General features: G+C 43.6%; 2 protein-coding genes across 5 annotated transcripts in view; both read right to left on the bottom strand.

Moving 5' to 3' along the window:
• The window catches only part of LOC128645029 (uncharacterized), a 99,605-nt gene extending 95,337 nt beyond the window's left edge, over window positions 1-4,268 (bottom strand). Inside the window, exon 1 of the mRNA XM_053697760.1 lies at window positions 1,196-4,268. Within this exon, the coding sequence (XP_053553735.1) occupies window positions 1,593-3,800 (2,208 nt within the window). The 5' untranslated portion in view covers window positions 3,801-4,268 and the 3' untranslated portion in view covers window positions 1,196-1,592. The remainder of the gene's footprint in view (window positions 1-1,195) is intronic.
• Window positions 1-23,549, bottom strand: part of BAZ1A (bromodomain adjacent to zinc finger domain 1A) — a 762,668-nt gene that overhangs the window by 342,410 nt on the left and 396,709 nt on the right. The gene's annotated exons all lie outside the window — the stretch shown is intronic.

A 23,549-nucleotide genomic window follows, 5' to 3' on the forward strand; every position in this document is an offset into this window, starting at 1 on the left:
AATGGTGTGACCATTACTTATACTAAACTAATACACATATTGAACAGAATCCTATCTATACAATATTTTCATTCATAGGGTAAATACCCTTACATTAATAAAAAAGATAGAAAATATATATGTGTGTGAATGTGACATACACAATACATACAAATATATATATATATATATATATATATATATATATATAACACATATATCAAATATACACAGATGTGCAACGTAAAATGGGTCCTAATTCTAAAAAATATAATAATAAAACATAAATCCTGATCCTATTGTCTATTGGAGACGATGTCTTACTGTTGTAATATATTCCACAATATTAACTATTTAGATATCTGGTAGGATATGGAATATATTACAACAGTAAGACATCGTCTCCAATAGACAATAGGATCAGGATTTATGTTTTATTATTATATTTTTTAGAATTAGGACCCATTTTACGTTGCACATCTGTGTATATTTGATATATGTGTCATATATATATATATGTGCTTGTATGTATTGTGTATGTCACATTCACACACATATATATTTTCTATGTTTTTTATTAATGTAAGGGTATTTACCCTATGAATGAAAATATTGTATAGATAGGATCCTGTTCAATATGTGTATTAGTTTAGTATAAGTAATAAATGATCATTGTACCAATGGTGTGAACATATGAACATATATGTGATTTTAACGGTCATATATACTAATATTATTCACGCCTCTATTGGCAGGTATTTGATGTGTCAAAAGATTTGGCAACTAGACACATTATCATCATCATAGGTATGTTAGGCAATTATGGGCAATACGATATTTAGATATCACTCCCATTAACACACACATTAGTTCATAAGAATACAAAGGTTTGGATTTTATTTTTTGTTAGAGCTTCGGTCACACTGGACACTCAATCAGAATTATAGGCACATTTTGCACATGCCGAGAACACTAATCACAGTCATCATATGGATGAACACACCTTATTGTTCTCGTTATATACAGGGCACCATAATCCACAATTGTATATAGACACTCAATTAGAATTTTAAAAGCATCACGCTTTCCTTAGTTACTTATAGCAATTTAGAAGCATAAATGCTGCATATTCACATTTTTAACATTTTGTCCAACCCTTTGAAATTTCCAAATTTGGGCATATTTCAAGAATTGGAAAAACATAATTTATGCTTACCTGATAAATTCCTTTCTTCTGTTGTGTGATCAGTCCACGGGTCATCATTACTTCTGGGATATAACTCCTCCCCAACAGGAAATGCAAGAGGATTCACCCAGCAGAGCTGCATATAGCTCCTCCCCTCTACGTCAGTCCCAGTCATTCGACCAAGAATCAACGAGAAAGGAGTAACCAAGGGTGAAGTGGTGACTGGAGTATAATTTAAAAGATATTTACCTGCCTTAAAACAGGGCGGGCCGTGGACTGATCACACAACAGAAGAAAGGAATTTATCAGGTAAGCATAAATTATGTTTTCTTCTGTTATGTGTGATCAGTCCACGGGTCATCATTACTTCTGGGATACCAATACCAAAGCAAAAGTACACGGATGACGGGAGGGATAGGCAGGCTCATTATACAGAAGGAACCACTGCCTGAAGAACCTTTCTCCCAAAAATAGCCTCCGAAGAAGCAAAAGTGTCAAATTTGTAAAATTTGGAAAAAGTATGAAGCGAAGACCAAGTTGCAGCCTTGCAAATCTGTTCAACAGAGGCCTCATTCTTAAAGGCCCAAGTGGAAGCCACAGCTCTAGTGGAGTGAGCTGTAATTCTTTCAGGAGGCTGCTGTCCAGCAGTCTCATAGGCTAAACGTATTATGCTACGAAGCCAAAAAGAGAGAGAGGTAGCAGAAGCTTTTTGACCTCTCCTCTGTCCAGAGTAAACGACAAACAAGGAAGAAGTTTGGCGAAAATCTTTAGTTGCCTGCAAGTAGAACTTGAGGGCACGAACTACATCCAGATTGTGTAAAAGACGTTCCTTCTTTGAAGAAGGATTTGGACACAAGGATGGGACAACAATCTCTTGATTGATGTTCCTGTTAGTGACTACCTTAGGTAAGAACCCAGGTTTAGTACGCAGAACTACCTTGTCTGAGTGAAAAATCAGATAAGGGGAATCACAATGTAAGGCTGATAACTCAGAGACTCTTCGAGCCGAGGAAATAGCCATTAAAAACAGAACTTTCCAAGATAACATTTTTATATCAATGGAATGAAGGGGTTCAAACGGAACACCTTGTAAAACGTTAAGAACTAAGTTTAAACTCCATGGTGGAGCAACAGCTTTAAACACAGGCTTGATCCTAGCTAAAGCCTGACAAAAAGACTGGACGTCTGGATTTTCTGACAGACGTCTGTGTAACAAGATGGACAGAGCTGAAATCTGTCCCTTTAATGAACTAGCTGATAAACCCTTTTCTAAACCTTCTTGTAGAAAAGACAATATCCTAGCGATCCTAACCTTACTCCAGGAGTAACCTTTGGATTCGCACCAGTATAGGTATTTCCGCCATATTTTATGGTAAATCCTTCTGGTAACAGGCTTCCTAGCCTGAATCAGGGTATCAATAACCGACTCAGAAAAACCACGTTTTGATAAAATCAAGCGTTCAATTTCCAAGCAGTCAGCTTCAGAGAAGTTAGATTTTGATGTTTGAATGGACCCTGTATCAGAAGGTCCTGTCTTAGAGGTAGAGACCAAGGCGGACAGGATGACATGTCCACTAGATCTGCATACCAAGTCCTGCGTGGCCAAGCAGGTGCTATTAGAATTACTGATGCTCTCTCCTGTTTGATTTTGGCAATCAATCGAGGAAGCAGCGGGAAGGGTGGAAACACATAAGCCATCCTGAAGTTCCAAGGTGCTGTCAAAGCATCTATCAGAACTGCTCCCGGATCCCTGGATCTGGACCCGTAGCGAGGAAGTTTGGCGTTCTGGCGAGACGCCATGAGATCTATCTCTGGTTTGCCCCAACGTCGAAGTATTTGGGCAAAGACCTCCGGATGAAGTTCCCACTCCCCCGGATGAGGAGTCTGGCGACTCAAGAAATCCGCCTCCCAGTTCTCCACTCCCGGGATGTGGATTGCTGACAGGTGGCAAGAGTGAGACTCTGCCCAGCGAATTATCTTTGATACTTCCATCATTGCTAGGGAGCTTCTTGTCCCTCCCTGATGGTTGATGTAAGCTACAGTCGTGATGTTGTCCGACTGAAACCTGATGAACCCCCGAGTTATTAACTGGGGCCAAGCCAGAAGGGCATTGAGAACTGCTCTCAATTCCAGAATGTTTATTGGAAGGAGACTCTCCTCCTGATTCCATAGTCCCTGAGCCTTCAGAGAATTCCAGACAGCGCCCCAACCTAGTAGGCTGGCGTCTGTTGTTACAATTGTCCAGTCTGGCCTGCTGAATGGCATCCCCCTGGACAGGTGTGGCCGATAAAGCCACCATAGAAGAGAATTTCTGGTCTCTTGATTCAGATTCAGAGTAGGGGACAAATCTGAGTAATCCCCATTCCACTGACTTAGCATGCATAATTGCAGCGGTCTGAGGTGTAGGCGTGCAAAAGGTACTATGTCCATTGCCGCTACCATTAAGCCGATCACCTCCATGCATTGAGCTACTGACGGGTGTTGAATGGAATGAAGGACGCGGCATGCATTTTGAAGTTTTGTTAACCTGTCTTCTGTCAGGTAAATCTTCATCTCTACAGAATCTATAAGAGTCCCCAAGAATGGAACTCTTGTGAGAGGAAAGAGGGAACTCTTCTTTTCGTTCACTTTCCATCCATGCGACCTTAGAAATGCCAGAACTAACTCTGTATGAGACTTGGCAGTTTGAAAGCTTGAAGCTTGTATTAGAATGTCGTCTAGGTACGGAGCTACCGAAATCCCTCGCGGTCTTAGTACCGCTAGAAGGGCACCCAGAACCTTTGTGAAGATTCTTGGAGCCGTAGCCAATCCGAATGGAAGAGCTACAAACTGGTAGTGCCTGTCTAAGAAGGCAAACCTTAGATACCGGTGATGATCTTTGTGGATCGGTATGTGAAGGTAAGCATCCTTTAAATCCACTGTGGTCATGTACTGACCCTCTTGGATCATGGGTAAGATTGTCCGAATAGTTTCCATTTTGAACGATGGAACTCTTAGGAATTTGTTTAGAGTCTTTAAATCTAAGATTGGCCTGAAAGTTCCCTCTTTTTTGGGAACCACAAACAGGTTTGAGTAGAACCCTTGTCCTTGTTCCGACCACGGAACCGGATGGATCACTCCCATTGTTAACAGATCTTGTACGCAGCGTAGAAACGCTTCTTTCTTTATCTGGTTTGTTGACAACCTTGACAGATGAAATCTCCCTCTTGGGGGAGATAATTTGAAGTCTAGAAGGTATCCCTGAGATATGATCTCTAGTGCCCAGGGATCCTGAACATCTCTTGCCCAGGCCTGGGCGAAGAGAGAGAGTCTGCCCCCTACTAGATCCGGTCCCGGATCGGGGGCTCTCGGTTCATGCTGTCTTTGGGGCAGCAGCAGGTTTCCTGGCCTGCTTGCTTTTGTTCCAGGACTGGTTAGGCTTCCAGCCTTGCCTGTAACGAGCAACAGCTCCTTCCTGTTTTGGTGCAGTGGAGGTTGATGCTGCTCCTGTTTTGAAATTCCGAAAGGGACGAAAATTAGACTGTCTAGCCTTAGCTTTGGCCTTGTCTTGAGGTAGGGCGTGGCCCTTACCTCCCGTAATGTCAGCGATAATTTCTTTCAAACCGGGCCCGAATAAGGACTGCCCCTTGAAAGGTATATTAAGTAATTTGGACTTAGAAGTAACATCAGCTGACCAGGATTTTAGCCACAGTGCCCTGCGTGCCTGTATGGCGAATCCTGAGTTCTTAGCCGTAAGTTTGGTTAAATGTACTACGGCCTCCGAAATGAAAGAATTAGCTAGTTTAAGGACTCTAAGCCTGTCCGTAATGTCGTCTAGCGTAGAGGAACTAAGGTTCTCTTCAAGCGACTCAATCCAAAATGCTGCCGCAGCCGTAATCGGCGCGATACATGCAAGGGGTTGTAATATAAAACCTTGTTGAACAAACATTTTCTTAAGGTAACCCTCTAATTTTTTATCCATTGGATCTGAGAAAGCACAGCTATCCTCCACCGGGATAGTGGTACGCTTAGCTAAAGTAGAAACTGCTCCCTCCACCTTGGGGACCGTTTGCCATAAGTCCCGAGTGGTGGCGTCTATTGGAAACATCTTTCTAAATATTGGAGGGGGTGAGAACGGCACACCGGGTCTATCCCACTCCTTAGTAACAATTTCAGTTAGTCTCTTAGGTATAGGAAAAACGTCAGTACTCGCCGGTACCGCAAAGTATTTATCCAACCTACACAGTTTCTCTGGTATTGCAACGGTGTTACAATCGTTGAGAGCTGCTAAGACCTCCCCTAGTAGTACACGGAGGTTCTCCAATTTAAATTTAAATTTGAAATATCTGAGTCCAATCTGTTTGGATCAGAACCGTCACCCACAGAATGAAGCTCTCCGTCCTCATGCTCTGCGAGCTGTGACGCAGTATCAGACATGGCCCTAGCATTGTCAGCGCACTCTGTTCTCACCCCAGAGTGATCACGCTTGCCTCTTAGTTCTGGTAATTTAGACAAAACTTCAGTCATAACAGTAGCCATATCTTGTAATGTTATCTGTAATGGCCGCCCAGATGTACTAGGCGCCAAAATATCACGCACCTCCCGGGCGGGAGATGCAGGTACTGTCGCGTGAGGCGAGTTAGTCGGCATAACTCTCCCCTCGCTGTTTGGTGAAATTTGTTCACATTGTACAGATTGACTTTTATTTAAAGTAGCATCAATACAGTTAGTACATAAATTTCTATTGGGCTCCACCTTGGCATTGGAACAAATGACACTGATATCTTCCTCTGAGTCAGACATGTTTAACACACTAGCAAAAAAACTTACAACTTGGTTATAATCTTTTTTAGCAAAAAAACGCACTGTGCCTCAAAGAGGTACTAACGATTAAATGACAGTTGAAATAATGAACTGAAAAACAGTTATAGCATCAAACTTTAAAACAACACAACTTTTAGCAAAGGTTTGTTCCCATTAGTAAAAAACAACACTAATTAAATTTGTACATAAGAAAACAAAACAACGTTTTTTATTCACAGTCACTATAAGAATTCTCACAGCTCTGCTGAGAGAATTTACCTCCCTTCAAAGAAGTTTGAAGACCCCTGAGATCTGTCAGAGATGAACCGGATCATGCAGGAAATATAAAAGTAGCTGACTGGAATTTTTTGATGCGTAGCAAAGAGCGCCAAAAACGGCCCCTCCCTCTCCCACACAGCAGTGAAGAGAAACGAAACTGTCACAATTAAAGCAAAAAACTGCCAAGTGGAAAATAATGCCCAAATATTTATTCACACAGTACCTCAGCAATGTAAACGATTCTACATTCCAGCAAAAACGTTTAACATGAGAATAGTTATTAAAAGGATTAGTGACCTTTAACACAGTAGTTCCGGTGAAATACCATCCCCAGAATACTGAAGTGTATACATACATGTCATTTTAACGGTATGGCAGGCTTTTCTCATCAATTCCATTCAGAAAATAAAAACTGCCACATACCTCAATGCAGATTCATCTGCCCGCTGTCCCCTGATCTGAAGCCTTTACCTCCCTCAGATGGTCGAGAACAGCAATATGATCTTAACGACTCCGGTTAAAATCATAGTAAAAAATCTCTGTCAGATTCTTCCTCAAACTCTGCCAGAGAAGTAATAACACGCTCCGGTGCTATTTTAAAATAACAAACTTTTGATTGAAGTCATAAAAACTAAGTATAATCACCATAGTCCTCTCACACATCCTATCTAGTCGTTGGGTGCAAGAGAATGACTGGGACTGACGTAGAGGGGAGGAGCTATATGCAGCTCTGCTGGGTGAATCCTCTTGCATTTCCTGTTGGGGAGGAGTTATATCCCAGAAGTAATGATGACCCGTGGACTGATCACACATAACAGAAGAAATGACTCTTCACGCAGATCCAATAATAATATTGGTGTAATTTTATATATATATATGCAAGTCATGTACACACATAGTTAAATAGGGTGCTATTGATCACAGTATTTAGTTCACAGCAGAGTTTGCATATGCAATTCCCGTAACTATACCGTATTGTAAACGGTTCGGTATGTATGTGAGTATGCTTATATCGGGTACCTTTCCATTTTTAGGAATACAGGGGCACAGTGAGATCACATCTTGCACAATAGGTGTTACCATTGCAGTATTACATTAGATTCGATAGTAAGTCAGTTGGCTACTCGTTATCAGGGTTCATATACCCCTTTACCTATTCCGATGGTTTCAGTAACCCCGTTAGCTATTCAGGTCCATGACGCGATATATGCTCTGATGGGGGTGTAGCCATAACATTAGGTCACACAAGAGATTGATTGGTTCAATAACACACACCTACAATAGAGGCGTGTTTTAGTTTTGACTGGTAGTGGCGGTAATAAAAAACATAATTTATGCTTACCTGATAAATTTATTTCTCTTGTAGTGTATCCAGTCCACGGATCATCCATTACTTGTGGGATATTCTCCTTCCCAACAGGACGTTGCAAGAGGATCACCCACAGCAGAGCTGCTATATAGCTCCTCCCCTCACTGCCATATCCAGTCATTCGACCGAAACAAGCCGAGAAAGGAGAAACCATAGGGTGCAGTGGTGACTGTAGTTTAATTAAAATTTAGACCTGCCTGAAAAGGACAGGGCGGGCCGTGGACTGGATACACTACAAGAGAAATAAATTTATTAGGTAAGCATAAATTATGTTTTCTCTTGTTAAGTGTATCCAGTACACAGATCATCCATTACTTGTGGGATACCAATACCAAAGCTAAAGTACACGGATGATGGGAGGGACAAGGCAGGAACTTAAACGGAAGGAACCACTGCCTGTAGAACCTTTCTCCCAAAAACAGCCTCCGAAGAAGCAAAAGTATCAAATTTGTAAAATTTGGAAAAAGTATGAAGCGAAGACCAAGTTGCAGCCTTGCAAATCAGTTCAACAGAGGCCTCATTTTTAAAGGCCCAGGTGGAAGCCACAGCTCTAGTAGAATGAGCTGTAATCCTTTCAGGAGGCTGCTGTCCAGCAGTCTCATAGGCTAAACGGATTATACTCCGAAGCCAAAAAGAAAGAGAGGTTGCCGAGGCCTTCTGACCTCTCCTCTGTCCAGAGTAAACAACAAACAGGTTAGATGTTTGGCGAAAATCTTTAGTAGCCTGTAAGTAAAACTTAAAGGCACGGACTACGTCTAGATTATGCAAAAGACGTTCCTTCTTTAAACACAGGCTTAATTCTAACTAAAGCCTGACAAAATGCCTGAACGTCTGGAACTTCTGCCAGACGCTTGTGTAAAAGAATAGACAGAGCAGAAATCTGTCCCTTTAAAGAACTAGCTGATAATCCTTTGTCCAAACCCTCTTGGAGGAAGGAAAATATCCTAGGAATCCTAACCCTACTCCATGAGTAATTTCTTGGATTCACACCAATGAAGATATTTACGACTTATCTTATGGTAAATTTTCCTGGTGACAGGCTTACGTGCCTGTATTAAGGTATCAATTACTGACTCGGAGAAGCCACGCTTTGATAGGATCAAGCGTTCAATCTCCATGCAGTCAGTCTCAGAGAAAGTAGATTCGGATGATTGAAAGGACCTTGTATTAGAAGGTCTTGACTCAGAGGCAGAGTCCATGGTGGAAAGGATGATATGTTCACTAGGTCTGCATACCAGGTCCTGCGTGGCCACGCAGGCGCTAGCAATATCACTGATGCTCTTTCCTGTTTGATTTTGGCAATCAGACGAGGGAGCAGAGGAAACGGTGGAAACACATAAGCCAGGTTGAAGAACCAAGGCACTGCTAGAGCATCTATCAGTGCCGCTTCTGGGTCCCTGGACCTGGATCCGTAACAAGGAAGCTTGGCGTTCTGGCGAGATGCCATGAGATCCAATTCTGGTTTGCCCCAACGGAGAACCAATTGAGCAAACACCTCCGGATGGAGTTCCCATTCCCCCGGATGAAAAGTCTGACGACTTAGAAAATCCGCCTCCCAGTTCTCTACACCTGGGATATGGATCGCTGACAGGTGGCAAGAGTGAGTCTCTGCCCAGCAAATTATCTTGGAGACTTCTGAAATCGCTAGGGAACTCCTGGTTCCCCCTTGATGGTTGATGTAAGCCACAGTCGTGATGTTGTCCGACTGAAATCTGATGAACCTCAGTGTTGCTAGCTGAGGCCAAGCCAGAAGAGCATTGAATATTGCTCTTAACTCCAGAAAATTTATTGGGAGGAGTTTCTCCTCCTGAGTCCATGAACCCTGAGCCTTCAGGGAATTCCAGACTGCACCCCAACCTAGTCTGAGATGCAGGCGCGCGAATGGCACTATGTCCATCGCCGCTACCATTAAGCAGATTACTTCCATGCACTGAGCCACCGTGGGGCGCGGAATGGAGTGAAGAACACGGCAAGCATTTAGAAGTTTTGATAACCTGGACTCCGTCAGGTAAATTTTCGTTTCTACAGAATCTATTAGAGTCCCTAGGAAGGAATCCCTTGTGAGAGGAGATAGAGAACTCTTTTCTTCGTTCACTTTCCACCCATGCGACCTCAGGAATGCCAAAACTATCTCTGTATGAGATTTGGCAATTTGAAAGCGTGACGCCTGTATCAGGATATCGTCCAGGTAAGGAGCCACCGCTATGCCTCGCGGTCTTAGGACCGCCAGAAGTGAGCCCAGAACCTTTGTAAAAATTCTAGGGGCTGTAGCCAACCCGAATGGAAGAGCTACAAATTGGTAATGCCTGTCTAGAAAGGCAAACCTCAGGAACTGATGATGATTCTTGTGAATCGGAATGTGAAGGCAGGCATCCTTTAAGTCCACTGTGGTCATGTACTGACCCTCTTGGATCATGGGTAAAATGGTTCGAATAGTTTCCATCTTGAATGACGGAACTCTGAGGAATTTGTTTAGGATCTTTAAATCCAAAATTGGTCTGAAGGTTCCCTCTTTTTTGGGAACCACAAACAGATTTGATTAAAAACCCCTGTCCTTGTTCCGTCCGCGGAACTTGATGGATCACTCCCATTACAATCATCTTGTACGCAGCTTAGGAATGCCTCTTTCTTTATCTGGTTTGCAGATAATCTTGAAAGGTGAAATCTCCCTTGTGGAGGAGAAGCTTTGAAGTCCAGAAGATATCCCTGAGATATGATCTCCAACGCCCAGGGATCCTGAACATCTCTTGCCCACGCCTGGGCAAAGAGAGAGAGTCTGCCCCCTACTAGATCCGTTGTCGGATAGGGGGCCGCTCCTTCATGCTGTCTTAGAGGCAGCAGCAGGCTTTCTGGCCTGCTTGCCCTTGTTCCAGGACTGGTTAGGTTTCCAGGCCTGCTTGGATTGAGCAAAAGTTCCCTCTTGTTTTGAAGCAGAGGAAGTTGATGCTGCACCTGCCTTGAAATTTCGAAAGGCACGAAAATTAGACTGATTGGCCTTTGATTTGGCCCTGTCCTGAGGAAGGGTATGACCCTTACCTCCAGTAATGTCAGCAATAATTTCTTTCAAACCAGGCCCAAATAAGGTCTGCCCCTTGAAAGGAATGTTGAGTAATTTAGACTTTGAAGTCACATCAGCTGACCAGGATTTGAGCCATAGCGCCCTACGCGCCTGGATGGCGAATCCGGAATTCTTAGCCGTTAGTTTAGTCAAATGAACAATGGCATCAGAAACAAATGAGTTAGCTAGCTTAAGAGTTCTAAGCTTGTCAATGATTTCAGTCAATGGAGCTGTATGGATGGCCTCTTCCAGGGCCTCAAACCAGAATGCCGCCGCAGCAGTGACAGGCGCAATGCATGCAAGGGGCTGTAAAATAAAACCTTGTTGAATAAACATTTTCTTAAGGTAACCCTCTAATTTTTTTATCCATTGGATCTGAAAAAGCACAACTGTCCTCAACCGGGATAGTGGTACGCTTTGCTAAAGTAGAAACTGCTCCCTCCACCTTAGGGACTGTCTGCCATAAGTCCCGTGTAGTGGCATCTATTGGAAACATTTTTCTAAATATAGGAGGTGGGGAAAAGGGCACACCGGGCCTATCCCACTCCTTACTAATAATTTCTGTAAGCCTTTTAGGTTTTGGAAAAACATCAGTACTCACCGGCACTGCATAGTATTTATCCAGCCTACACAATTTCTCTGGCACTGCAATTGTGTCACAGTCATTCAGAGCAGCTAATACCTCCCCAAGCAATACACGGAGGTTCTCAAGCTTAAATTTAAAATGAGAAATCTCTGAATCAGGTCTCCTCGATTCAGAGACGTCACCCACAGACTGAAGCTCTCCGTCCGCAGGTTCTGCATATTGTTTGTGACGCAGTATCAGACATGGCTCTTACAGCATTTACGCGCTCTGTATCTCGTCTAACCCCAGAGCTATCGCGCTTGCCTCTCAATTCAGGCAATCTGGATAATACCTCTGACAGGGTATTATTCATGATTGCAGCCATGTCCTGCAAAGTAATCGCTATGGGCGTCCCTGATGTACTTGGCGCCATATTAGCGTGCGTCCCTTGAGCGGGAGGCGAAGGGTCCGACACGTGGGGAGAGTTAGTCGGCATAACTTCCCCCTCGACAGACCCCTCTGGTGACAATTCTTTTATAGATAAAGACTGATCTTTACTGTTTAAGGGGAAATCAATACATTTAGTACACATTCTCCTATGGGGCTCCACCATTGCTTTTAAACATAATGAACAAGTATCCTCTGTTTCAGAAATGTTTGTACAGACTAGCAATGAGACTAGCAAGCATGGAAAACACTTTAAAACAAGTTAACAAGCAATATAAAAAAACGTTACTGTGCCTTTAAGAGAAACAAATTTTGACAAAATTTGAAATAACAGTGAAAAAAGGCAGTTACACTAACGAAATTTTTACAGTGTATGTAACAAGTCAGCAGAGCATTGCACCCAATTGCAAATGGATGATTAACCCCTTAATACCAAAAACTGAATAATAAATGACAAAAACGTTTTTTAAACACAGTCACAACTGCCACAGTCTACTGTGGTTGTTACCCTCCTCAAACACTACTTTGAAGCCTTTTGAGCCCTTCAGAGATGTCCTGTATCATGCAGAAGGAAGCTGAATGTCTCTGTCTATTTTTACTGCACAGAAAAGCACTAAAATAGGCCCTTCCCACTCATATTACAACAGTGGAAAGCCTCAGGAAACTGTTTCTAGGCAAAAATCAAGCCAGCCATGTGGAAAAAAACTAGGCCCCAATAAGTTTTGTCACCAAACATATATAAAAACGATTAACGTGCCAGCAAACGTTTTATATTACACTTTTATAAGAGTATGTATCTCTGTTAATAAGCCTGATACCAGTCGCTATCACTGCATTTAAGGCTTAACTTACATTAATCAAGTATCAGCAGCATTTTTCTAGCAAATTCCATCCCTAGAAATATGTTAACTGCACATACCTTATTGCAGGAAAACCTGCACGCCATTCCCCATCTGAAGTTACCTCAATCCTCAGAATATGTGAGAACGGCAGTGGATCTTAGTTACTTCTGCTAAGATCATAGAAATCACAGGCAGATTCTTCTTCTAATGCTGCCTGAGATGAAACAGTACACTCCGGTACCATTTAAAAAACATAATTTATGCTTACCTGATGAATTTATTTCTCTTGTAGTGTGTTCAGTCCACGGGTCATCCATTACTTATGGGATATATTCTCCTCCCCAACAGGAAGTTGCAAGAGGATCACCCAAGCAGAGCTGCTATATAGCTCCTCCCCTCACATGTCATATCCAGTCATTCGACCGAAACAAGACGAGAAAGGAGAAACTATAGGGTGCAGTGGTGACTGGAGTTATAATTTAATTTTTAGAACCTGCCTCAAAAAAGACAGGGCGGGCCGTGGACTGAACACACTACAAGAGAAATAAATTTATCAGGTAAGCATAAATTATGTTTTCTCTTGTTAAGTGTGTTCAGTCCACGGGTCATCCATTACTTATGGGATACCAATACCAAAGATAAAGTACACGGATGATGGGAGGGACAAGGCAGGAACTTTAAACAGAAGGAACCACTGCCTGTAGAACCTTTCTCCCAAAAACAGCCTCCGAAGAAGCAAAAGTATCAAATTTGGAAAATTTGGAAAAAGTATGAAGTGAAGACCAAGTTGCAGCCTTGCAAATCTGTTCAACAGAGGCCTCATTCTTAAAGGCCCAAGTGGAAGCCACAGCTCTAGTGGAATGAGCTGTAATTCGTTCAGGAGACTGCTGACCAGCAGTCTCATAGGCTAAACGTATTATGCTACGAAGCCAAAAAGAGAGAGAGGTAGCCGAAGCCTTTTGACCTCTCCTCTGTCCAGAGTAAACGACAAACAAAGAAGAAGTTTGCCGAAAATCTTTAGTTGCCTGTAAGTAAAACTTCAGGGCACGGACTACGTCTAGATTATGCAAAAGACGTTCCTTCTTTGAAGAAGGATTAGGACATAATGATGGAACAACAATCTCTTGATTGATATTCCTGTTAGAAACAACCTTAGGTAAAAACCCAGGTTTAGTACGCAGGACTACTTTGTCTGAATGAAAGATCAGATAAGGGGAATCACAATGTAAGGCAGATAACTCAGAGACTCTTCGAGCCGAGGAAATAGCCATCAAAAACAGAACTTTCCAAGATAAAAGTTTAATATCAATGGAATGAAGGGGTTCAAACGGAACTCCCTGAAGAACTTTAAGAACCAAGTTTAAGCTCCAAGGAGGAGCAACAGTTTTAAATACAGGTTTAATTCTAGCCAAAGCCTGACAAAAAGCCTGGAAGTCTGGATTGTCTGCCAGACGCTTGTGTAAAAGAATAGACAGAGCAGAAATCTGTCCCTTTAGTGAACTAGCGGATAAGCCCTTTTCTAAACCCTCTTGTAGAAAGGACAATATCCTAGGAATCCTAACCTTACTCCATGAGTAACTCTTGGATTCACACCAATATAAATATTTACGCCATATCTTATGGTAAATTTTTCTGGTAACAGGTTTCCGAGCCTGTATTAAAGTATCAATAACCGAATCCGAAAACCCACGCTTTGATAGAATCAAGCGTTCAATTTCCAAGCAGTCAGCTTCAGAGAAATTAGGTTTGGATAGTTGAAAGGACCCTGAAATAGAAGGTCCTGCCTCAGGGGTAGAGACCATGGTGGACAGGACGACATGTCCACTAGGTCTGCATACCAGGTCCTGCGTGGCCAATCAGAATCACCAATGCTCTCTCCTGTTTGATCCTGGCAATCACCCGAGGTAGCAACGGAAAAGGTGGAAACACATAAGCTATGTTGAAAACCCAAGGGGCTGCTAGTGCATCTACCAGCACCGCTCCCGGGTCCCTGGACCTGGATCCGTAACAAGGAAGCTTGGCGTTCTGGCGAGATGCCAAGAGATCCAGATCCGGTTTGCCCCAACGAATCAGTTGAGCAAATACCTCCGATGGAAGTTCCCACTCCCCCGGATGAAAAGTCTGGCGACTCCCAGTTCTCCACGCCTGGGATGAAGATCGCTGAAAGGTGGCAAAAGTGAGACTCTGCCCAGCGAATTATCTTCGAGACTTCCAACATCGCTAGGGAACTCCTGGTTCCCCCTTGATGATTGATGTAAGCCACAGTCGTGATGTTGTCCGACTGAAATCTGATGAACCTCAGTGTTGCTAACTGAGGCCAAGCTAGAAGAGCATTGAATATTGCTCTTAATTCTAGAATGTTTATTGGGAGGAGTTTCTCCTCCTGAGTCCACGATCCCTGAGCCTTCAGGGAATTCCAGACTGCTCCCCAGCCTAGTAGGCTGGCATCTGTTGTTACAATCGTCCAATCTGGTCTGCGAAAGGTCATTCCTTTGGACAGATGAACCCGAGACAACCACCAGAGAAGAGAATCTCTGGTCTCCTGGTCCAGATTTAGCAAAGGGGACAGATCTGAGTAATCCCCGTTCCATTGACTTAGCATGCATAGTTGCAGCGGTCTGAGATGCAGGCGCGCAAATGGCACTATGTCCATTGCCGCGACCATTAAGCCGATTACTTCCATGCACTGAGCTACTGATGGGCTTGGAATGGAGTTAAGGACACGGCAAGCATTGAGAATCTTTGATAACCTGGACTCCGTCAGGTAAATCTTCATCTCTACAGAATCTATGAGTCCCTAGAAAAGGAACCCTTGTGAGTGGTAACAGAGAACTCTTTTCCACGTTCACTTTCCACCCATGCAACCTCAGAAATGCTAGAACTATCTCTGTATGAGACTTTGCATTCTGAAAACTTGACGCTTATATCAGAATGTAGTCTAGGTACGGAGCCACCGCTATGCCTCGTGGTCTTAGTACCGCCAGAAGTGAGCCCAGAACCTTCGTAAAAATTCTCGGGGCCGTAGCTAACCCGAAGGGAAGAGCTACAAACTGGTAATGCCTGTCTAGAAAAGCAAACCTTAGGTACCGATAATTATCTTTGTGAATCGGTATGTGAAGGTAGGCATCCTTTAAGTCCACTGTGGTCATATATTGACCCTCTTGGATCATGGGTAGGATGGTCCGAATGGTTTCCATCTTGAACGATGGAACCCTTAGGAATTTGTTTAAGATTTTGAAGTCTAAGATTGGTCTGAATGTTCCCTCTTTTTTGGGAACCACAAACAGATTTGAGTAAAACCCTTGCCCTTGTTCCGTTCGCGGAACTGGGTGGATCACTCCCATCACTAAGAGGTCTTGTACACATTGTAGAAATGCCTCTTTCTTTACTAGGTTTGTTGATAACCTTGACAGATGAAACCTCCCTTGTGGAGGAGAAGTTTTGAAATCCAGAAGGTATCCCTGAGATACAATCTCCAACGTCCAGGGATCCTGTACATCTCTTGCCCAAGCCTGGGCGAAGAGAGAAAGTCTGCCCCCCACTAGATCCGTCCCCGGAGAGGGGGCCCTGTCTTCATGCTGTCTTAGGGGCGGAAGTAGGCTTTCTGGCCTGCTTGCCCTTGTTCCATGACTGGTTGCCTTTCCAACCCTGTCTGTAACGAGCAGTAGTTCCTTCCTGTTTTGGAGCGGAGGAAGTTGATGCTGCTCCTGCCTTGAAGTTACGAAAGGCACGAAAATTAGACTGTTTGGCCTTTGATTTGGCCCTGTCCTGAGGAAGGGTGTGGCCCTTACCTCCCGTAATGTCAGCAATAATTTCCTTCAAGCCGGGCCCGAATAAGGTCTGCCCTTTGAAGGGAATGTTAAGTAGTTTAGACTTAGAAGTTACATCTGCTGACCAGGATTTAAGCCATAACGCCCTACGCGCCTGTATGGCGAATCCGGAATTTTTAGCCGTAAGTTTGGTTAAATGCACTACGGCATCTGAAACAAACTCATTAGCTAGTTTAAGCGTTCTAACTTTGCTCAAAGTCTCATCCAATGGTGCTGTGCGAATCGCCTCTTCCAGAGACTCAAACCAGAATGCCGCTGCAGCCGTGACAGGCGCAATGCATGCAAGAGGCTGCAATATAAAACCTTGTTGAACAAACATTTTCTTAAGGTAACCCTCTAATTTTTTATCCATTGGATCTGAGAAAGCACAGCTATCCTCCACCGGGATAGTGGTACGCTTGGCTAAAGTAGAAACTGCTCCCTCCACCTTAGGGACCGTCTGCCATAAGTCTCGTGTGGTGGCGTCTATAGGGAACATTTTTCTAAATATCGGAGGAGGGGAAAAAGGCACACCGGGTCTATCCCACTCCTTACTAATAATTTCTGTAAGCCTTTTTGGTATAGGAAAAACGTCAGTACACACCGGTACCGCATAGTATCTATCCAACCTACATAATTTCTCTGGGATTGCCACCGTGTCGCAATCATTCAGAGCCGCTAACACCTCCCCCAGTAACACGCGGAGGTTCTCAAGCTTAAATTTAAAATTTGAAATTTCTGAATCCGGTCTCCCCGGATCAGAACCGTCACCGACAGAATGAAGCTCACCGTCCTCATGTTCTGCAAATTGTGACGCAGTATCAGACATGGCTCTCGTGTCATCAGCGCGCTCCGTCCTTAACCCAGAGCTATCGCACTTGCCTCTTAATTCGGGCATATTGTATAATACTTCTTTCATAACATTAGCCATATCATGTAAAGTGATTTGTAAGGGCCTTGATGTACTTGGCGCCTCAATCTTACGCATCTCCCGAGCGGGAGACGAAGGTACTGACACGTGAGGAGAGTTAGACGGCATAACTTCCCCCTCGTCGTCGGTACAGATTGACTTTTATTCAAAGTAATATCAATACAATTGGTACACATATTTCTATTGGGCTCCACATCGGCTTTTGAACACAATGAACAAGCAGATACCTCTGTATCAGACATGTCTAAACAGACTTAGCAATGAAGCTAGCAAGCTTGGAAATCACTCTCAATAAGTTTACAAGCAATTATAAAAAACGCTGCAGCGCTTTTAAAAACACAGTTGAATTACCAAGAAAACTAATTCAGTTATAGACAAACAATTCTTAACGAGAAGTGTATTAATTAGCAGAGGATTGCACCCATTAGCAAAAGGATGATTAACCCCTCAATACCCAAAAACGGATATCAAATTAAGATTTAACGCTTTAATCACAGTCAAACACACTGTCACAGATCTGCTGTGACTGATTACCTCCCTCAAAAACGAATTTTGCAGACCCCTGAGCTCTCTAGAGACGTCCTGGATCAAGGAGGAAGAAACAGAAAGACTGTGCTAGAATTTTAACTGCGCAACAAGGCGCTAAAACAAGGTCCCTCCCACTCATATTACAACAGTGGGAGACCTGATATAACGGTTTCTATGCCGAAAAATACGTTAGCCATGTGGAAAAAAATCATGCCCAAAAGATTTATCACCAAAGTACCTCACAAAACGAATAACATGCCAGTAAACGTTTTAAAAACAGAATTTATGTTTACCTGATAAATTACTTTCTCCAACGGTGTGTCCGGTCCACGGCGTCATCCTTACTTGTGGGATATTCTCTTCCCCAACAGGAAATGGCAAAGAGCCCAGCAAAGCTGGTCACATGATCCCTCCTAGGCTCCGCCTACCCCAGTCATTCGACCGACGTTAAGGAGGAATATTTGCATAGGAGAAACCATATGATACCGTGGTGACTGTAGTTAAAGAAAATAAACCATCAGACCTGATTAAAAAACCAGGGCGGGCCGTGGACCGGACACACCGTTGGAGAAAGTAATTTATCAGGTAAACATAAATTCTGTTTTCTCCAACATAGGTGTGTCCGGTCCACGGCGTCATCCTTACTTGTGGGAACCAATACCAAAGCTTTAGGACACGGATGAAGGGAGGGAGCAAATCAGGTCACCTAAATGGAAGGCACCACGGCTTGCAAAACCTTTCTCCCAAAAAATAGCCTCAGAAGAAGCAAAAGTATCAAACTTGTAAAATTTGGTAAAAGTGTGCAGTGAAGACCAAGTCGCTGCCCTACATATCTGATCAACAGAAGCCTCGTTCTTGAAGGCCCATGTGGAAGCCACAGCCCTAGTGGAATGAGCTGTGATTCTTTCAGGAGGCTGCCGTCCGGCAGTCTCGTAAGCCAATCTGATGCTTTTAATCCAAAAAGAGAGAGAGGTAGAAGTTGCTTTTTGACCTCTCCTGTTACCAGAATAAACAACAAACAAGGAAGATGTTTGTCTAAAATCCTTTGTAGCATCTAAATAGAATTTTAGAGCGCGAACAACATCCAAATTGTGCAACAAACGTTCCTTCTTCGAAACTGGTTTCGGACACAAAGAAGGCACGACTATCTCCTGGTTAATGTTTTTGTTAGAAACAACTTTTGGAAGAAAACCAGGTTTAGTACGTAAAACCACCTTATCTGCATGGAACACCAGATAAGGAGGAGAACACTGCAGAGCAGATAATTCTGAAACTCTTCTAGCGGAAGAAATTGCAGCCAAAAACAAAACTTTCCAAGATAATAACTTAATATCAACGGAATGTAAGGGTTCAAACGGAACCCCCTGAAGAACTGAAAGAACTAAGTTGAGACTCCAAGGAGGAGTCAAAGGTTTGTAAACAGGCTTGATTCTAACCAGAGCCTGAACAAAGGCTTGAACATCTGGCACAGCTGCCAGCTCTTTGTGAAGTAACACAGACAAGGCAGAAATCTGTCCCTTCAAGGAACTTGCAGATAATCCTTTCTCCAATCCTTCTTGAAGAAAGGATAGAATCCTAGGAATCTTTACCTTGTCCCAAGGGAATCCTTTAGATTCACACCAACAGATATATTTTTTCCATATTTTGTGGTAAATTTTTCTAGTTACAGGCTTTCTGGCCTGAACAAGAGTATCAATAACAGAATCTGAGAACCCTCGCTTTGATAAGATCAAGCGTTCAATCTCCAAGCAGTCAGCTGGAGTAGGACCAGATTCGGATGTTCGAACGGACCTTGAACAAGAAGGTCTCGCCTCAAAGGTAGCTTCCATGGTGAAGCCGATGACATATTCACCAGATCTGCCTACCAAGTCCTGCGTGGTTACGCAGGAGCTATCAAGATCACCTACGCCCTCTCCTGATTGATCCTGGCTACCAGCCTGGGGATGAGAGGAAACGGCGGGAATACATAAGCTAGGTTGAAGGTCCAAGGTGCTACTAGTGCATCTACTAGAGTCGCCTTGGGATCCCTGGATCTGGACCCGTAGCAAGGAACCTTGAAGTTCTAACGAGAGGCCATCAGATCCATGTCTGGAATGCCCCACAGTTGAGTGATTTGGGCAAAGATTTCCGGATGGAGTTCCCACACCCCCGGATGCAATGTCTGACGAATCAGAAAATCCGCTTCCCAAGTTTCCACTCCTGGGATGTGGATTGCAGACAGGTGGCAGGAGCGAGTCTCCGCCCATTGAATGACTTTGGTCACTTCTTCCATCGCCAGGGAACTCCTTGTTCCCCCCTGATGGTTGATGTACGCAACAGTCGTCATGTTGTCTGATTGAAACCGTATGAACTTGGCCCTCGCTAGCTGAGGCCAAGCCTTGAGAGCATTGAATATCGCTCTCAGTTCCAGAATATTTATCGGTAGAAGAGATTCTTCCCGAGACCAAAGACCCTGAGCTTTCAGGGATCCCCAGACCGCGCCCCAGCCCATCAGACTGGCGTCGGTCGTGACAATGACCCACTCTGGTCTGCGGGAGGTCACCCCTTGCGACAGGTTGTCCAGGGACAGCCACCAACGGAGCGAGTCTCTGGTCCTCTGATTTACTTGTATCTTCGGAGACAAGTCTGTATAGTCCCCATTCCACTGACTGAGCATACACAATTGAAATGGTCTTAGATGAATGCGCGCAAAAGGAACTATGTCCATTGCCGCTACCATCAAACCTATCACTTCCATGCACTGTGCTATGGAAGGAAGAGGAACGGAAGGAAGTATCCGACAAGAGTTTAGAAGTTTTGTTTTTCTGGTCTCTGTCAGAAAAATCCTCATTTCTAAGGAGTCTATTATTGTTCCCAAGAAGGGAACTCTTGTCGACGGAGATAGAGAACTCTTTTCAACGTTCACTTACCATCCGTGAGATCTGAGAAAGGTCAGGACTATGTCCGTGTGAGCCTTTGCTTGAGGAAGGGACGACGCTTGAATCAGAATGTCGTCCAAGTAAGGTACTACAGCAATGCCCCTTGGTCTTAGCACCGCCAGAAGGGACCCTAGTACCTTTGTGAAAATCCTTGGAACAGTGGCTAATCCGAAAGGAAGCGCCACGAACTGGTAATGCTTGTCCAGGAATGCGAACCTTAGGAACCGATGATGTTCCTTGTGGACAGGAATATGTAGATACGCATCCTTTAAATCCACCGTGGTCAAGAATTGACCTTCCTGGATGGAAGGATTGTTCGAATGGTTTCCATTTTGGACGATGGAACCTTGAGAAACTTGTTTAGGATCTTGAGATCTAAGATTGGTCTGAACGTTCCCTCTTTTTTGGGAACTACGAACAGATTGGAGTAGAACCCCATCCCTCGTTCTTTTAATGGAACAGGATGAATCACTTCCAGAAGATAACCTTGGAAGACTATTTCTAGCGCCCAAGGATCCAGAACATCTCTTGCCCAAGCCTGAGTGAAGAGAGAGAGTCTGCCCCCCACCAAATCCGGTCCCGGATCGGGGGCCCGCATCTCATGCTGTCTTGGGAGCAGTGGCAGGTTTCTTGGCCTGCTTTCCTTTGTTCCAGCCTTGCCTTGGTCTCCAGGCTGGATTGGCTTGAGAAGTATTACCCTCCTGCTTAGAGGACGTAGCACTTGGGGCTGGTCCGTTTCTGCGAAAGGGACGAAAATTAGGTTTATTTTTGGCCTTGAAAGACCTATTCTGAGGAAGGGCGTGGCCCTTGCCCCCAGTGATATCAGAGATAATCTCTTTCAAGTCAGGGCCAAACAGTGTTTTCCCCTTGAAAGGAATGTCAAACAATTTGTTCTTGGAAGACGCATCCGCTGACCAAGATTTTAACCAAAGCGCTCTGCGCGCCACAATAGCAAACCCAGAATTTTTCGCCGCTAATCTAGCCAATTGCAAGGTGGCGTCTAGGGTGAAAGAATTAGCCAATTTAAGAGCACGAATTCTGTCCATAATCTCCTCATAAGAAGAAGAATTACTAATAATCGCCTTTTCTAGCTCATCGCACCAGAAACACGCGGCTGTAGTGACAGGGACAATGCATGCAATAGGTTGTAGAAGGTAACCTTGCTGAACAAACATCTTTTTTAGCAAACCTTCTAATTTTTTATCCATAGGATCTTGGAAAGCACAACTATCTTCTATGGGTATAGTGGTGCGCTTGTTTAGAGTAGAAACCGCCCCCTCGACCTTGGGGACTGTCTGCCATAAGTCCTTTCTAGGGTCGACTATAGGAAACAATTTTTTAAATATGGGGGGAGGTACGAAAGGTACACCGGGCCTGTCCCATTCTTTATTAACAATGTACGCCACCCGCTTGAGTATAGGAAAAGCTTCGGGGGGCCCCGGGGCCTCTATAAACTTGTCCATTTTACATAGTGTTTCTGGAATGACCAGATAATCACAATCATCCAAATTGGATAACACCTCCTTAAGCAGAGCGCGGAGATGTTCCAACTTAAATTTAAAAGTAATCACATCAGGTTCAGCTTGTTGAGAAATTTTTCCTGAATCTGAAATTTCTCCCTCAGACAAAACCTCCCTGGCCCCCTCAGACTGGTGTAGGGGCCCTTCAGAAACAATATCATCAGCGGCCTCATGCTCTTCAGTATTTTCTAAAACAGAGCAGTCGCGCTTTCGCTGATAAGTGGGCATATTGGCTAAAATGTTTTTGATAGAATTATCCATTACAGCCGTTAATTGTTGCATAGTAAGGAGTATTGGCACGCTAGATGTACTAGGGGCCTCCTGTATGGGCAAAACTGGTGTAGACGAAGGAGGGGATGATGCAGTACCATGCTTACTCCCCTCACTTGAGGAATCATCTTGGGCATCATTTTTACTAAATTTATTATGACATAAATCACATCTATTTAAATGAAAAGGAACCTTGGCTTCCCCACAGTCAGAACACAATCTATCTGGTAGTTCAGACATGTTAAACAGGCATAAACTTGATAACAAAGCACAAAAAACGTTTTAAAATAAAACCGTTACTGTCACTTTAAATTTTAAACTGAACACACTTTATTACTGCAATTGCGAAAAAGTATGAAGGAATTGTTCAAAATTCACCAAAATTTCACCACAGAGTCTTAAAGCCTTAAAAGTATTGCACACCAAATTTGGAAGCTTTAACCCTTAAAATAACGGAACCGGAGCCGTTTTTATATTTAACCCCTTTACAGTCCCTGGAATCTGCTTTGCTGAGACCCAACCAAGCCCAAAGGGGAATACGATACCAAATAATGCCTTCAGAAAGACTTTTCTATGTATCAGAGCTCCACACACATGCAGCTGCATGTCATGCTGTTCTCAAAAACAAGTGCGCCATACCGGCGCGAAAATGAGGCTCTGACTATGATTAGGGAAAGCCCCAATAGAATAAAGTGTCTAAAACAGTGCCTGCCGATATTATTTTACAAAAAATACCCAGATTAAATGATTCCTCAAGGCTAAATATGTGTAAATATGATCGATTTAGCCCAGAAAATGTCTACAGTCTTAATAAGCCCTTGTGAAGCCCTTATTTACTGTGTGAATAAAAATGGCTTACCGGATCCCATAGGGAAAATGACAGCTTCCAGCATTACATCGTCTTGTTAGAATGTGTCATACCTCAAGCAGCAAAAGACTGCACACTGTTCCCCCAACTGAAGTTAATTCCTCTCAACAGTCCTGTGTGGAACAGCCATGGATTTTAGTAACGGTTGCTAAAATCATTTTCCTCATACAAACAGAAATCTTCATCTCTTTTCTGTTT

The sequence above is a fragment of the Bombina bombina genome, chromosome 1, assembly GCF_027579735.1.
Source record: "Bombina bombina isolate aBomBom1 chromosome 1, aBomBom1.pri, whole genome shotgun sequence".
Lineage (NCBI taxonomy): Eukaryota > Metazoa > Chordata > Amphibia > Anura > Bombinatoridae > Bombina > Bombina bombina.